This window comes from Chanos chanos, chromosome 13, assembly GCF_902362185.1.
Source record: "Chanos chanos chromosome 13, fChaCha1.1, whole genome shotgun sequence".
Lineage (NCBI taxonomy): Eukaryota > Metazoa > Chordata > Actinopteri > Gonorynchiformes > Chanidae > Chanos > Chanos chanos.
Window position 1 is genome coordinate 8,946,362 of NC_044507.1, and position 17,837 is coordinate 8,964,198.

General features: G+C 40.5%; 1 protein-coding gene across 1 annotated transcript; it reads left to right on the forward strand.

Moving 5' to 3' along the window:
- Window positions 1-619: 619 nt before the first annotated feature.
- Window positions 620-16,689, forward strand: cpt1ab (carnitine palmitoyltransferase 1Ab (liver)). The gene is made up of 19 exons (XM_030790568.1): window positions 620-715; window positions 3,591-3,749; window positions 4,133-4,275; window positions 4,956-5,127; window positions 5,504-5,605; window positions 5,969-6,106; window positions 6,211-6,288; window positions 6,860-6,967; window positions 8,550-8,634; window positions 9,907-10,102; window positions 10,439-10,627; window positions 11,033-11,138; window positions 11,443-11,559; window positions 11,901-12,065; window positions 13,024-13,155; window positions 13,432-13,584; window positions 13,751-13,864; window positions 14,189-14,281; window positions 15,007-16,689. The coding sequence occupies exons 2-19, from the start codon at window positions 3,609-3,611 to the stop codon at window positions 15,091-15,093; spliced, it is 2,319 nt and encodes a 772-aa protein (XP_030646428.1). The 5' UTR covers window positions 620-715; window positions 3,591-3,608; the 3' UTR covers window positions 15,094-16,689.
- Window positions 16,690-17,837: the final 1,148 nt, after the last annotated feature.

Consider the following 17,837-nt stretch of genomic DNA (forward strand, 5'->3'; position numbering starts at 1 on the left):
TCATGCCAGTGTTCACTGAGATCTCGATACTATAAGGATGACCGAAGAAATGATAAACAGAGATGCAAATTTGTTTATCAAGACCTCAGCAGTGTGCGAAGAACCTGTTATCACATGGTAATTTTAGGGAATATTCCAGTTTTACAGATATAGCAACCTGTAGTGCCTTTTGACCTCATAATCACAGAATGATCAGTATTATCCCATACGAACAAAGCAGCTCAAAACCAGCGTTGTCTGATCACTTGCTTACTGTATGGCGGGCAGTAAATCTGGAATTCCTCATCCTGGGACTTGTGTAGCCCATGTGTAGCCCACCTCATTTGACAGGTGAGGGAGTTGTTAGTAGCCTAGTGAAAACATGATACCGTTGTGACAACATTACTTAGGCGCGTGAGTTACTTGCTTCAGAGAACTCTGGTATTTTTTACTTAGATATGTGCACACATGTATCATTCGCATCGCACAGTCATATACATACAGCCAACCCAGTGTCTAACCTCTGAGTGCTTTTCAGGGCAAGAGAGTGCATTTTGCATAAATTATCGCAAAAACACGTAACGTCATCGACTTTGGGCGGTCCCTTGGCCTGTCCTTATTCACTTTCATTCATACTGCAAGGGGAGCAGTTTGTCGCCACCACAGTTCATTTCCGCGTCGGTCAACATACAAAGAGGTCCATCCTCAGTAATACGAACGAGTTGTAACATAAGAGGTAAGCATTTCAATTTAATTGGGTTTCATATTATATTAAAGTAAACTTGCTCTTTTTTAGCGGTCAAATAAATAGTTGTCCGGCTCCTAAACAGACCGCAGGGTCTTCACCGGCAAGTATAGAAATCCACCGGCATCCCTATACTACGCATTTTTTTCTGGTGTGTACAGGTGTAGCCTATTATGGGATTATGTTATTGCTTTGTCTAATGCACTGATACTTTGTTAATGTACTTAACTCGTAAAACATGAGAATAAGAACCATTGCTGTAATTAAATGTGCAAATTTGCGATTTTGAAATATGGACTTTTCCTTTATAACCCTGGTGCATAAATTCGTGTTCTGATTATACCAGAGCAGACCAAGTCCGTAAGGCTTTTAGGTCTACACTTAAATGTTTGGAGATCCGGGTTCCAAGCCTTCAGACTTGAGTGTTGCACAAGGGGGTCAGCAGGTGCCCGAATGCGAATAAGGGCAACAGTCGAAAGAGAGGTCATAATAACCCAATACAAAAAACAGTTATTGTTTATGGGCGTGTATTTCCCGTGCAATTTCAGCGCTCACGCCTCTCCGTTTACAAAACAAACTGAAAGTGATGTAGAATGAAACCTACTCAACACTTTGAAAGTAACTGTTATCATATAGCTTTATGCGTGTATGCGATTAGGTTATGCTTTGTTAAATTAATAAAGCGCTGACGCCAACTCCAACTGGGTTGGATTCTTACACAAGGTTTATGTTTTTTTTTCTTATTTGAACAATCCCATCAGTTATGACTCTTTGCGCGAGTAGCTCAAATAGAGATGTTTATAAATCTGGCGCGCATGGCGTTGTGTTCATCATCGCACGACGGAAGCGAAACCTTTAAATTCAGTTGTATTAGTCGCACGTTCTTTATTTGGATCCTGTCTCCTTTGGTCTTGTGCCACAGCTCAGTTTAGACTAGCGCGGTTTGTCCTTTCAACTTGAAAATATTTGTATATTTTCCTTAAAATCTGACAAAATTATTATATCTCTTATATGTCCGATTATTTAAATATTTTGTTAAAATTAATTACACAGTGCGTTTGAAAATGATAAGATGTTGCTCAGTTTTGTACTGAGGTTCTACCATCCTCCTCTTCAGAAGAGTCCCATGCTTCGATAGTGTGACCTTTCCCCCAGTTTCCAGTTGCTAGTCATGTGATCACGGGAGCGCTGCTGGGGGATGGGAGTAGAGTAGTGAAATACGCCATGACGGAAACATGAACGTTACCTCAATGTCTTGAATGTGCCCTTCAGACAACTTTTGCGTACTTGTGTGGAAGTCAGTTTGTGTCATTTGACTCAGTATTAATGCCGTTAAAAAGTTTGTACAGAGGTGCATTTTCACAACAATGTTTCCACTGAAGAGAGTTGTATTCTGAGTAAGCACTCATTGTTTTAAGCAGAAGGTTATCTGATACTCACCATCATAAAAGGTGCTGTTCATTTTATGCATATGTAACAGACATGCAACCTGTTATGGTTTCCATGGACACAGCACTAAACTAGGTTCTCAAACGGTAGGACAATTCCAGTAACAGTTGAGCTCTTACAATACTTCAACTTAAAATTTGGTTTAAAAAAATGGCATAGGAATATCCTTTGTTTTCACCTGAGAAAGTTTACCTTTAAAGCAAACACAGAAAAACGAAGTTTTAACAGACCTTCAGCTGCCCTTCAAAACAAAGTCATATACAATTTAAACAACAAACACCGGTGCATTTTTAAAGACCTTTGTGCACTTTATTGTAGGTCAGCTACAGAGTAGAGTTGGAGTTGTTTAATCAGTTGGGAGTTGTGCCATGGTATCTTCTATTTCTCTTGAGATACCTCCAGTGCGTGTGTTATTTAAAAATCACCTATTCTTTTGACCTGAACTAAATGTATGGCTGTGCAACTCCTGGCGTGCTGTCTCTCTGGTAATATGAGAATTCACAATTATCATGTGTCTGGCATATCACCATATTGAAACAGGACAACCTTCTCTTGACAACAGATTGCAGGATTCAAAATAGGATGTTTACATGTGCAAAAGGAGGAACCTGCTTTCTTGTGACTCCTTTAATGACAAAACAAATTATATGTCTTTTAAGTTGCTAGCAGTCTTTTGTGTCAAAATGTATCCAATGTATTTCAGTTATCAATACATATCAGTAATGATCAAGGCAGTCACCAACACATTGAAGTAAGAGGTCTGTAAATCTGAACTCAAATGTCAAGAAAAGCTATTTTAGCTGTGCCAAAGAGAAACTCTTGCCATTGGAACCATAAAAGCAAATAAGACTGCCCTTCAGATCAAACTGTTATGTAATTTCTTGTGTCAGGATGCCATAACAAATGCATCTACACGTGTCTGTATTTACGGAGAGATAATGTTTATCACAAGAGGTCTTGTTAATTATAATAAAGATTACAAATAAAAGCTAGGCCACCTTCCAAAGGGCACACAAGTTCAGTCCTATGTCCTTACACCTCAGTTTGAGTATTGAGTTACTGTAGCTTTCACATCCATCTTTTCTTTTGAATTCTTGAGGTTTCAATTAAGCACATTACATCTGAAAATATTATTTTACAGAATAAACATTACTTTGATATAGTAACTTTATTACTGCACTATAATACAGAATGTAACAAGATTAGCCATACAGGTGCCTTTATCAAAAGTTTAGCATTCACTTTTTTTTACATTGTTTTGATATATGCACAGGTATCCCTGTCATATGAATGGAACAAGCAGTGTGTGAAATGTGTGTAGTTGTAGATGTTGCAGACACTCAGTGTTGGTTAGACGTTTCTTTGTGCGGGAATGCTTATCTATGAGGGTTGTGCTAATGCATTTGCTCTTAAACAGTACTTGTACACAGCCAGCATGGCAGAAGCGCACCAGGCGGTGGCATTCCAGTTCACAGTCACTCCAGATGGAATTGACCTGCAGCTGTGTCACGAAGCCCTACGTCAGATCTACCTCTCTGGCCTCCACTCTTGGAAAAAGAGGTTCATCAGGTTTAAGGTACCGTCATGTCTCTTACTCTCAGTGTTCACTGAGATTTATGAGTAGTTGATAAGACCAGATTTTCACATTGTGACTGAGCTAGAACGGTGCTTTTCAATTCTGTTCCCTTAGGTTACCCCTCTTAGTTTAACCCTGCATAAACACCACTGATTCAGTTCATTTTTCTTGATTGCTTGTACACAGTTCTTGAAACAGGATTCATATCCTCAGAACAGTTAATACAGCGGCTATCACCGCAGTCAGTGTTATGTTGTAAATAATACTTACATGTTTATTACACATTATAGGGCAGGATGCATGAATGTGGAAACTGTTCTTAAAGCTGGTTTAGATGACAGACAGGTTGTGTAAGACACTCTCTCTCCTCTGTGTTTGGACAGAATGGGATTATGACCGGAGTGTACCCAGGCAGCCCTTCTGGCCTCCTGGTTGTAGTTGTGGGATATATGTCCACCACCAAATATGCCAAATTGGACCCTACTCTAGGGCTCTTCACCGAACTGAGTGCCTACCTACCTGTCAGGTAAAGAGCTTCTGGCATCAAAATTTGTAGTCATTTTGGATCTGTTAAATGTAAAACGTGGGATGTTAGAGTGTTTTTTGTGTGCTTGTCCAAATCAAGGGAAAAAAAGTCTTGTGTGAGCAAGAAAACACTGCCTCGAAGGAAAATAAAACATTCAGTTGAGTCATTAACAACATAGGGATCAACAGAAAAAAAAAAAAAGCGAAAACAGCATAATCTGATGTTGTAAATATGAACTGTTGTTCATGAGAACTGATCTTAATTACTGAAATACTGGCATAAATATTACCATGATAGCTTATGCCTGCCTCTTTGTTGCTTAGGAAGGGAACTTTCTGATAAGCTGTAGGACAGCTTGTCCTAATTTTATCACACGTAGCCACGTACAAACAAACAAACTTCAAAAGGTATTTTGTTTGAATAGACCTAAGAGGAAATTCACGTCGGTAGTATGTAGCGGAATTTCCCGCCGAAGGTATTTATTAATAGATTACACAAAATATTCACGTCAGGTTTGGCTGAGTCACCTCATTGATACCATTGGTTGATGTACAAACTGTACTCTGTTCCCAAATAAACATTAACTGACCCTCAGAAGTTCATCATCCCTTTATCGGTAAGTTACAGCATGTTGCGGTAGTCGGTTTGCTTTGATTGACTGATTTCCTCTCTACCTGCAGTAAATACATAGGAGAGGACACCCAGCGAATTGTTGGTGGAGTGCTTGTGAGCACAGGCCTTTGGGTCACCATCATCTTTTTCATGAGGAGCATTCTGAAGAGCCTCCTGTCCTGGCACGGCTGGATGTACAATCGCCATGGTACCATGTCCCTGAGAACCAAGCTTTGGCTGGTGAGCTTGCAACCATCTCATTACATCACTACTGTTGCCATCCAGTGCCAGAGGATACTCAGGGCCACAACAAACAGATGCATATTCTGACATAGTTATCAATAGAAATAAGTTCAGCATTAGTAAATAAACACAACTGAAGGTTATATCACACAGCAATGGGATTTAATTGACCGTTGGTCTTCTTTTGTGCTGAGAGACAGTTACATCTGTGTTATGTCATCTGGGAATATGTCCAAGTCCATGTGGTTTGTATCATGGTCACCTGCTTCCCTGCATTTGACCGTGCTGTCAGGCCAGGCAGGGTTACTGGGTGAAACATGTGCTTACTCCTTTTGTTTGCTCTGTTGACCTCCAACCCCTCTCTCCTCATCAGGTGCTGGTGAAGTTGCTCTCTGGCCGAAAGCCAATGCTCTACAGTTTTCAGAATACCCTGCCACGATTACCTGTACCTCCTGTGAAGGACACAATGAGAAGAGTGAGTTTAGATCTTGGACATATATGACTAACAAACATGTCCGTACAGGACAAATGCAAGCAAAGTTCTCTGAGAGTATGCCAAATCCAAGTGGCTGATTTTCGAAACCTCGCCATCACTGTGATCAAACCACAAATGAATCATCCGTAACACCAGCCTGGCTTTAAATAAAGTGTGCCTTAAGTATACTGTTACGTCATCACATGCAAAACAAGTGCTTTTTATAGATAAAGGAATAAATCACACTTTTTACTGAAGGGTTGAAAATGACAACTTTGGTGAGAGTGTTGTTGTAAAACTGTAAAGTTTTCATTGCAGCAGACTAAATTTACTTTTTTTTTTTTCTCCATTCTTTGTCTGCAGTATCTTGAGTCTGTTCGTCCACTGATGGATGATGAAAAGTATAACAGGATGGAAGGATTAGCAAAAGACTTTGAGAAGAACCTTGGGCCCAAGCTCCAGTGGTACCTCAAACTCAAGTCTTGGTGGGCCTCGAACTATGTAAGCTGACACTGTGTTTACTAGGCGAGGTTTTTTTTTTTTTTTTTTTCCATGATCCGTTTACATGAGTGTTCTTACCTTTGCTCTACATTTGGGCTGCTTAGGTCAGTGACTGGTGGGAGGAATATATTTACCTCAGGGGTCGTGGGCCCATCATGGTTAACAGTAACTACTACGCTATGGTAAGTTTCATGACCACTGAACTACTGTACAAGGGAAACAAAAAGACATGTTCAAGCAACTGTCCTTTTTCTTGGGGGGATTGAATGTAAGGATGTAAGAATTGAATGAAAATTCTGTAACCCGTGAACTGTCATAGTAAAGCTGTTATTTATGTATTATCAATGTCATGCCGGGAATCTTTTTGGCAGGCCACCAGTAGTTTGCCATAAACTCTGATAGCTCAATACAGGGGTTTTCAACCTGTGGGGTGCAGGTTCAAACGTAGACAAGGGGGGAAGGGGGTGCATGTTGAAAAAGGTTGTAAACCCCCGTCTTACTACATGACAACAGTGTAGACTACGTATGGCCATGTGACGTATGGCCAAAGTCTTATAACACGTCTGGAAATCTAGGGTTTGTTTGACACTTTTATTCACTTTTTGTGTTATTAATGACATAGTAATTACTTTGCTAATCTTATCCTGGTAGGCCACTGTTTTGGTGGATGAGTGCTTGATGTTCACAATTCAAAGATGCTAAACCAGAGATATCTTTCTTTCTGTCTCCTCTCTTCCCCTTCCTGTCCATCAGGACTTCCTCTATGTCTTCCCCACCAATATACAAGCAGCTAGGGCTGGCAACGCCATCCATGCCATTATGCTGTACAGACGGAAACTGGACAGAGCCCAGATCAAACCAGTAAGTCCTACTGTTTCCTCTCTGGAAGTTTCTTCTGTGGACGTTTCTTCTCTGTAGTTCCAATGAAGGAGCGTAGAGCTTTGCACTCTGACTGTTGCGTGTTAAATGGGATGGTGTAATCTCTTAGCACTGAGAGCATTGAGGTCATGTTACCTTATGTTCCTCACAGCTACAGTTATCCATTAGTGTTTGACCTTACATTGTTCAGGACAACATTTTATATATATGGCCCAGTGACAGTGCAAATACAGTGTCTACTTGTGTTCACGTCTGCTTGCTTGAGCTCTGAAGACGACTAAACATTAACTTCCCCTGCATTTCACTGGAGCACAGAGTGGAAGAGAGGCAGAGTCTGAAGCCAATGTGTTTGCCAAAAATGGATCATGTTTTGAATGTAGAGACTTGTGCTGTCATGTGCTTGTCTCAGTGGTTGATATACTGTTAAAAAAAGACCTTTTAGATTTGTCATTCACTAACAGAAATACAGTATGTTTATGTTCTTTTTCTCTCTAATATTTGTGAGCATTTGAATGTTTTGAATGTAGTGACTTGTGTTGTCATGTGCTTGTCTCAGTTGTTGATAGACTATTAAAAAAAAACCTTTTAGATTTGTCATTCACTAACAGAAATACAGTATGTTTATGTTCTTTTTCTCTCTAATATTTGTGAGCATTTGAATTTTTTTTTGATGATTGGTGGCTATTACAGTCACTGGTGGCTACTCCTTCCCCTCTTTCCCTCTCTCTCCCTCTCTGTCTCTCTGTCTCTCTCTCTCTCTCTGTCTCTCTCCCTCTGTTTTTTAACCCTCGCCTTTATGCATGGTTTACGAAGCTCCTTCCCACATAAACATTGTTCTGTTTTTTGTTCTTTGTTCTTGGATGCTGCGTTTGTCTTGCCCTCGGCACACAGATATACTTGCTGGAGAACACAGTGCCGTTGTGCTCGGCTCAGTGGGAGCGGATGTTTAACACGTCCCGTCTCCCTGGCCTGGAGACAGGTAAGAGGAGGGCAGTAGGTACAGGCATGCCATCATGCCTCAACCCTGCCACACGTTAAAGACATGCAGCTTCAGCCTTATATCACCAGCATCGGCAGAAAAATTCTCGATTCTCAATAACATTCTGGATGATTTCTCGGTATTGTTCTTTCACGTAAAAAACATCACGCACTTGTAAATTGATTGGTTTTTTTTCATCTTACTCATGGTTATTTTATTTAGCAGTTGATTGGACATGACCAAACCGCTCATGAATGGCTCATTAGTGATATATCTATGTCGCAGCATTGTCATTTGCCAGTTTCTCTTGTAAAAATCAGTCTGTTTTCCTGATGGTGTGTGTGTGTGGCACACAGTGAATGCTGGTTATATAAGGGTAGAGGGTGCATGGTTCTGAGAGCTTCACCTGTCCCTTTCCATACACGTTCCAGCGTTGTCCGTCTGCGCGCTTACTGTTCTTATGACCGTCCCCTCTTTCTCCTCATCCTCGCCTTCCTCCTCTCTCCCAGGTTTCTTTGTAGTTCAGCGGAGCTTGGGTCCCTTCTGTGTCATCTGTAGGTTTTGACTCTCCCTCTTGCTTTTCAGCTCATGGTTCTAAACACTATCCCCATGTGTTCGTCCCAATATGAGCGTATGTTCAACACCAGTCGCGTCCCAGGTGTAGACACAGGTAGTGTCCCGGTGCCGTCTCCTCTTTTATGCTTTTGCACCTAAATGACGATTAATGAGCACTGTTACCAAAAACATTGCTTAACGGGGTGCATGCACATTTGAAGACTGCAGTGAACACAGTTGCGGTGAGCAGGCTTTCTGAGTGTGTGCTGTGTGTGGACGTGGTGTAATGACTGGTTTCACATCAGTGATTTTCAATGACTGGTATTGGTCAGACTAATAATACACACTGGTATAAGGTCACCCCATAGCTATAACCGAAGAATAAAACCAACATGGCTAGTTTTGCAGGGGGAGAATTTTGCTGTGGTTTGGCACCTTATATAATGGGAATTTTAAGTAGTGATTAATGATTGATGGTTTGGGTGACAGGAGGTCTCCAGATAGCATGAGCATAAAACCTCAGATAGTTCCAAAGAAAGAGTCCGTAGTCCATTTTAAGAGACCTTTGTCTGTGTCACTCATTCTTCTGGGAATGATAACACTGAGGAGGGGCCATGCCTTCTGCCTATTTCAAACCCTGCTCTTTGTAGTTGATAACCCTAATTTAGGACCCATACGGATATTCGTATGAAAACCCATATTTGGAGTGGAGTACTTAATGAGCAATAATGAGCATGTGCACTTTTTTTAATGTCCAAAGTCCGAAACACACACGCAGTCAACATTGCTGCGTTGTTATGTAGTACTGTCATTAGCTGAAATGTTTTTTTTTTTTATGTTCGTGTGTAATAAAAATTGGAGAAACACAGATGTTACCAGGCTTAACCTTAACATTCAAAGGCTAAAGCACGTTGTCGACTTAAGCTCTAAGGAGAAGTGTCCTCGAACATAATCGGCCTTCGTTCATTCTCACCATTCCCGGTCCAAACGCTGTCAGTTCACTGAGCATCACCAGACTTTTCACGTTCTCTCTCTTGAAAGAAAGAAAGAACAGCAAAACCAAACAGATCCTGAACGTGAACACTGAGTGGTGCTCAGGAGAACGGACGTTTGGTCTGCTCCCATCTCTTCTGCCTCCCTGCACCTCCCCTTTCGCCTCCTCCACAATCATCAAACACCTACAGTCTTTCGTTTTACGCACACAGACATAAAATCAGCCCTGTGTAGATTCACGATCTGTCCTAGCCATTGACAGTTTTCCCTCTTTTCTTTGATCAGAATAGGGAAATATGAAGTAACGAATATGATCAGAGTTAAAAGTGCTCTGCTCTCTATTTGCTTCCCGACTTTTCCCTTTGTTCCCACGATTTCCCCGCACAAACGCCAGACGTCATCCAGCACGTGAACGAGAGCAAGCACATCGCCGTGTACCACAAGGGCCGCATCTTTAAGGTGTGGATGTTTTATGACGGGCGACTGCTGCTACCCAGAGAGATAGAGCAGCAGATGGAGAGGATCCTGGCCGATAAGTCAGAGCCCCAGCCTGGAGAGGAGTACTTGGCCGCTCTTACAGCTGGAGATAGGTAGGGAGACTTTGGAGAAACATCTCTTTGTGGAGCTTGCATATAGTGTGTTGTTAACCATGGGCACTCTGCCGGAAAAATGAGAAACTGTCTGGAACAACGTCGATAAGTATGTGAACAGTAAAAACCCTGGTACCGTGAAATAGCTGCAGAAATAAGTCGTGTAAATAATGAAAGATCCCATGCTAGTTTTTTATTCCTATCACTCATAAGACATTTTTTTTCTTCCCTGTGGTTTTGTCGAGGCTTTGATGGCAGTGTATAAACGGAACAGCATACGAATGTTGACGCTAAAAATATGTAAACGGTCGTCTCTTCCCTTGTTTTTCCACCAAGAGTGCCCTGGGCCAAAGCACGCACAGAATTCTTCAGCAGAGGCAGGAACAAGCAGTCTTTAGACGCTGTGGAGAAAGCAGCTTTCTTTGTGACGCTGGATGATACTGAGCAGCGGTATGACCCCAACAACCCTGTCCAGTCGCTGGACAACTACGCCAAGTCTCTGCTTCATGGGAAGTGCCACGACAGGTCAGACCGTCCTGCTAATTACCGGTCCACTTTTTCAACATCAGCAAGCCATCACTCCCGTATCCCCGCACTCTTTCTTTTCGAAACAGTTTTCCTCTTTATTTCACGAGTCCATTTTACTGTTGTTTGATTAAAGTTGTTCCTGTTGAGTAACGTTAAACCTTTACTCTCATTAATTCAAATGATATTGGTTACTGGTCATGCCACGCATTCCCTACTTTATTTTTCCTAATTTAGCAGATAATATTTTGTCACATCAAACAGGTCTAGATAGTATTGAACGCACCTGCTGTAAAGCCACTGCCACACCTACTGATAACATTGTATTTATGACTTATTGACATCACTCAGTGTGTAATACGTAGATACTCCCTTAACTCTTTGTTGTATTTCTCCTTCATGCAGGTGGTTTGATAAGTCATTCAATCTGATTGTCTTTAAAAATGGGACCATGGGGTTAAACGCAGAGCATGCTTGGGCAGATGCTCCCATTGTAGGACACCTGTGGGAGGTATGCAGCCAAAAGAGTCAGTCAGCATGTTTACGGATCAACAACACATTTGTTTTGACTTTTTCTCTGTTGTTGTTGTTGTTGTTGTTGTTGTTGTAGTAGTATGACCCAGTATCGTAGATCTACTAAAGTACTAAAGTTTATGACCTCATTTGGTGCGTGAGTCTTTCAGCCACACGTAAGCCAGTTTATAAACAGTAAAGCTGTCTTAGATCCTCTGCATAGTAAAGAGTGGAAGATTGTAATTTTCAGGTCAGTGTATTTTTATGGCGCTGTATGTAACTAATGAGGTTATTTCTTTTAGCATGTGCTCTCCATGGACCCGGTCAAACTGGGCTACACTGAAGAGGGACACTGTAAAGGAAGCCCTCACCCAAACCTGCCAGGACCCCAAAGACTGCAGTGGGACATCTCAGAGCCGGTACGCCACTGCTAATCATATGACTCTTCTAGATGGCGCTTGGAATATGAATGGTATCTTTCAAATGCACTTTAATTCAGGACTAGGATTAAACCTTGCCTGAAATTTCAACCCTTGAGGGTTTTGAATGAACAAGATTATAAAGTGATTCCTATTTTTTGCACTGAGTTTTATTGAAGGACACTTTTTAACATCATGTCTTAAGAAGTCTAGTCATGGTTGCCAAAGTCACAAAATCTGGAACAAAACCTCAGTAATAAATATTTGTTTTTTCCTCAAATCTGCAGTTCTGTAATTCGTGATTAATTAAAATGGTTGTTTATGACTGATCAATTCCACAGTGCCAGGCTGTGATCGACAGTTCCTTAAATGTGGCCAGAGACCTGGCAGATGACGTGGACTGTCACACTTTCCCCTTTGTTAGCTTCGGCAAGGGCCTGATCAAGAAATGCAAGATCAGCCCGGATGCCTTCATTCAGATCGCCTTGCAGCTGGCTCACTTCAGGGTAAGGAGACAAGTGTGACAGATGGAAGCTCATTATAAATGATAATGGCCAATTTGAGGCAGATGAATATCACCTTGTGCATTAAGATCAGGTTTATTTCCTGTGTCAAACTTTGCTCTCATACAAACAGACTTAGTGAAGTAGTGAAAGGACTTTTACATATTCACAGGACTTTACTGTGAAAGAAAATGTTACAGAAGCTCGTTAATGCTCCTAACGGAGCTCCAGACACTGTCGTGGACAAAAACATTACGTGTTAACATGTTAAAAGTATATTTTGCACCTTGTGAAATGTTTATTAGACTAATTCTAGTGTTTCAGAGTATACCATGTTACTCATGAGTAAAGAGGTAAAATGTATTAGACAATAACCATGTCGCTGGATGTGTGTTAGTTCTCGTTGGGTGGCATAGATATAAACCACACATGCTTTCTCTTACTGGACACGCACATACACCAAACATGCGTTCTCTTTCAGGACAAACATAAACATAACCTACACATGCGTTCTCTTTCAGGACAAACATAGACATAACCTACACATGCGTTCTCTTTCAGGACAAACATAGACATAACCTACACATGCGTTATCTTTCAGGACAAACATAGACATAACCTACACATGAGTTCTCTTTCAGGACAAACATAGACATAACCTATACATGCGTTATCTTTCAGGACAAACATAGACATAACCTATACATGCGTTCTCTTTCAGGACAAACATAGACATAACCTACACATGCGTTCTCTTTCAGGACAAACATAGACATAACCTATACATGCGTTCTCTTTCAGGACAAACATAGACATAACCTACACATGCGTTCTCTTTCAGGACAAACATAGACATAACCTACACATGCGTTCTCTTTCAGGACAAACATAGACATAACCTACACATGCGTTCTCTTTCAGGACAAACATAGACATAACCTACACATGCGTTCTCTTTCAGGACAAAGGAAAGTTCTGTCTGACCTATGAGGCTTCCATGACCAGGCTGTTTAGAGAGGGTCGCACTGAGACAGTACGCTCCTGCACCATACAGACCTGTGCCTTTGTGAAGGCTATGGTGAACAACGACACGGTAATTCCAGTTTCTCAACATACTTTTATTTGGATCAAGATCATAATTTAAATCTAGACACCATTTAAACGGCACTTCACCTTGCTTTACACAGCAGAATGTCACAAGATGATTGAAATAGTCCCTTTAAGATTACTTACCCACACACAGAGACAAATATCATCCGTCTTTCTTTGTTAATCCTGCTCTTTGTGATAGTACATGTATTGTCAATACTGTGCCTCTTGCCAAGCCTTGTAATGAATGAACCTCTGCCTCGCTCTGTTCCTGGGACAGAGAGAAGAGAAACTGAGGCTGCTGAGAGTGGCAGCAGAGAAGCATCAGGACTTGTACCGTCTGGCAATGACAGGGAAAGGCATCGACCGTCACCTCTTCTGTCTTTACCTGGTGTCCAAGTATCTGGGTGTCGACTCCCCCTTCCTTAAAGAGGTCTGTGTAGCTATAATCCGTGAGTTAGGAATGTGAAAAGCGGTAATGTTTGGTTGTTTCAGGAGGTCCCGTCAGAACTGTGGAGACTGGACGTCTCTGTGTAGCTGTAATCTGTAATCTGGGAGTTAGGAATGCGAAAAATGGTTATGTTTGGTTCTTTTGGTAGGTCCTGTCAGAACCGTGGAGACTGTCCACCAGTCAGACTCCCCTTCAGCAAGTAGAGCTCTTTGACCTGAAGAACCATCCGGAATACGTGAGCGGTGGCGGTGGCTTTGGCCCGGTGAGTCCTCTCAGATTGTCTTTTTAATCCAAACTAGAATTTTGGTTAACACAAATTGGCATTTAGCAGCAATGTGGGAATAACAGGATGAAAAGGAGAAACTTATTTTACATCTCAATTTTTATTAAGATTTTTTGATCTGTGTCACTAAGGTACACATTCAATAGATGTATAATTTATCCTCGTGTGTGGGAGAGATGCTGATATGTTTTTTTGTTTGTTTGTTTCTGAAAATACCATTGATTTAATTATGCTTTTCAAGTGAGGAGAATATGTGAGATGTAATTTCATATGTGATGATTTGTTGCTTTTGTTTTGTTTCAGGTGGCTGATGATGGTTATGGTGTGTCATACATTATTATTGGAGAAGACCATATCAACTTCCTCATATCCAGCAAACACTCCAGTCCAGAAACCGTGAGTTCACCACAATATATAAGTTCAAGTTCAAGTTTATTTAGAGCCCAATATCACTGTTTACAGTCTCAAGGGGCTTTACAGGCCACAACAGTCAAATCAAAATATGACTGTCAAAATATGATATACAGTGTAATACAAATTTACTGTTGCGTCATTTACCTCACAAGACCCAGTGTGTATGAGAGAATATTGAGGAATTACTACTTGATTAATGCAACTTACATATAGGAGAGATGCCTTATTGTCTGGACTCTCTTAATCATACCTTTATGTTATAGTAGAGGAGCATTAGAGTGTACAGGTATGATTAACCTGTTTTTTTTATGAAAGTGGAAAAGCCATTACATCTCCACAAACTTAGTCCTGTCATGATGGAGGGAATTATCTTATGCATAATATGGTATTAAATACGCTGTGATTTGAATGAATTCTTGTAAATTAGAATCAGTCGTACCTGACCTTTGCAGCACTAGATCACAGTACAAATTCTACCCTTGGCACCAAACATGAAGAGCCAGTTAGACAAGGACACTTAATGATTCAGAAATGATTAAATTACCCACAGCCGGTCATCTGATAGATGAACGTAAGAGCATGACTCTTCCCCAGTCATTCCCAGAGTGCTCAGCATTGAGGAGCCACTGTATGCGTTTTCTAGCCCTATGAACAGAGACTACAGATCCAGTTTTCTGTCTTACTCTTGCTCTTTCCTCTCCGAACAGGATTCCCATCGTTTTGGAAGCAATATTAAGCAAGCCATGCTTGACTTACTGGAGCTCTTCCAACTTGACAAGAATGCTACCAAGTGATTTCTGTCTGAAAGAGGACAAGGATAGCTGAATGTTGAAAATGAGATGTATCTATTCATAGGAGTATATGGATGCCAGTGTCGGGTTTTAAAATAAGGTTAATGCGTCAATGAATGATAATTTTATTTGGAAAGTGAAGTTTGAATGATGGATGTATACATATATACATATACAAAAGTCTGGACACACTTTCCCATTGAAGTGAATGAGACAGTGTGTCCAAACTTTTGATTGGTACTGTACATATCTATATATATACATACATAAACACACACACACACACACACACACATATCTATATAGTTCACATTTCAACTGTGTGGCATGGAATAAAGATTGTGGAGGGGCCTTTGTATCACAGATTTAACAGATTTATTCTTCTGGGATGAGTGCATTAGTGCCTTAGTGACTCAAATGGCCATAGAACAGTACAGGAGCACGACGATGCCCGTTGTACAGAAGAATCCAGAGAGATCCAAAGCCTTCCACGGCTGTGACGATGGCAGTTTCACTCCCATAGCTGCTACATTGTAATGTAATGAAATAGTCTTTTTTTTTTTTTTAAAATGTTGCTTTTAATGTTTTCTCAGGTTTTAGCATGGCTTTAGCAGTGCTGTGGGACTTACAAGATAGTTGGTTTACAGTAGTGCTGTGCGCTATTAAAATTGCACCAGTGCCGGTGGACCACTAGGGGGAAGTATTGTGACTTTGTTTTTTGGGGTTTTTTGATCATATTAAGGGGTCTGATGTACTAAAGCCCGATGTACTAAAGGTGTGAATTTTTGTTGTTGTTATTGTTTTTTTTTTAGTTTGTGTAAAACCATGGTCAGAAATTGGTCAAGGTAGTATTGATTGACCAGTTATGGAATCATGTTGTTTCTGTAGCATGTACAAATAATGTTCATTCGTGTGAAGGTTGGTAATAACTCTGGTCCAGTATGTGCTGCCTTACCAGAGAGCATCTACTGACGGTATCAGATGTGGGATAAACACTTGCATCAGCTACTGAGTTTGATACACTGATGTACGGCAACACTAAAAGCAATCATTTATCTCAGAAGTGACTTTTGTACTCACATTTGGCAGAAAAGCTTTACTAATGGCCAGTGACCATCAAACTCATAAGCGACAACTGCATTCTTCCTGCCTTTCTATATTGCATTAGTGATGGATGATCTAAAAGTTTAGGTGTGATTTTTTTTTCCCACAAACTGTCAGCAGGCACATGGTTATTTAACTTATATGAAGACCAGTAACGTCATCAGCGTTTGATCAAGGTCATGCATCAGTCACTGGTGTTCTTGTTAGGATTGTCTGTGCAAATGCTTTTTGTTTTATTGTTAGGAGTTGTGGATGGTGGTAGAGATATGTAAAAGAGGGATTAAAACTGCTTGATGATGTCAGGTTATCGTCCTGTGTTATCTGAGAGCAGACTGTAGAGAGAGACGTTAAAGGCTAAATAAAGGAAAGCAGAATTTCACTTGAACAAATGACTGCACCCTTGAAGGACAAAGTTCTTTATCGGTAGCATGGTATGCTATTTACGGTATGCTATTTATTTATCTTTTTTTGTGAAATAAATGTTTCCACAACAAACTTAAGTACGTGTTCTCTTTTCGCGTGCTCAATGATTTCTTCTGTAGTCAGAGTAAATGTGTACTGAAATAGAGTTAAAAAAGAGTTTGTACCTTTAACAAGTAGTTTTTGGCTATATTTAAAAGGCATTTTCCATAGTAAATTTAATTGTCAACAGACACTGAACATATTTTCCTATTATACCATTGAGTGTAAAATTCTACCAACTGGAATGCCAAAACATTACAAGCACAATAATAATAATAATAATAATAATAATAATAATAATGATAATAATGATAATAATAAAAATAAAGGTTGTCCCAGAGGGTTTGGTCTGAATGCAAAGCATTCTGTTTTGGTAGATAAGCATTTCTGGCATGTATTTTTAAATCTAGACAATAAAAAAAGTGTGATGGTGCAGTGCTATTATAGAGTAATGATAAGCCTTAGAAACAATGTGCTGCAATTCATCTCTTAACACTGGCAAACACACAGGACAGCTGCCACAAGATCAGTGTTGAAGCCATTATACTCTGAAATGTTTCCATATTCTCTTTACTGGGTCATTGAAGGTAACTTGTTGGTGTCACAGTGAATGTTATAACATCAGTACTCATTTTGCTGCAAACTGTGCATGAATAAAAAATTGTGTTGCTTTTACTCTTAATACAAATCAGTTGACAGATGACCTTTAACCAGCCATCAGACAGAGCGGTGTTGCCATAACATTCCACAAGAGGGAGCTCCAGGACAAGTAGCTCTTTGCCCTCAGTTGGTGACAGACAACCTCATTAAACTTAGGCCAACCGCATCAACCACAGTCCAATCTTGTACAGTCTCTATATTAAACTGAAGAAAAGTCTCAAACAGAGAAAGTGACACAGGCAAACGTGTCTCTCTGCACATCAGTGTTCATTCTAAAGCATTTGACATGTGTATATTTAGTGTTAGGCATTCCACAATATACTTGAGATTGCAAACAGTGAACATGTGCCTGTTTTTTTGACAGAGTTTGTGAATTACTCTGAGCCAAAATACAAGATAGGTTTCCGTAGAGACGTACACTCAACAAAATGCTAAACAGCAGTATAACAGGACCACTGTAAAAATTTCTCTGAGGTCCCTTCCTCCTTAGATAGTTCCCTTACACCACCAGGTGGCCAGGT

Coding starts and splice junctions, on each gene's coding strand:
- cpt1ab (XM_030790568.1), top strand. CDS start 3,609: ATGGCAGAAGCGCACCAGGCGGTGGCATTCCAGTTCACAGTCACTCCA. Junction 5,128..5,503: donor TGAGAACCAAGCTTTGGCTG/GTGAGCTTGCAA, acceptor TCTCCTCATCAG/GTGCTGGTGAAGTTGCTCTC. Junction 6,107..6,210: donor CTTGGTGGGCCTCGAACTAT/GTAAGCTGACAC, acceptor TGGGCTGCTTAG/GTCAGTGACTGGTGGGAGGA.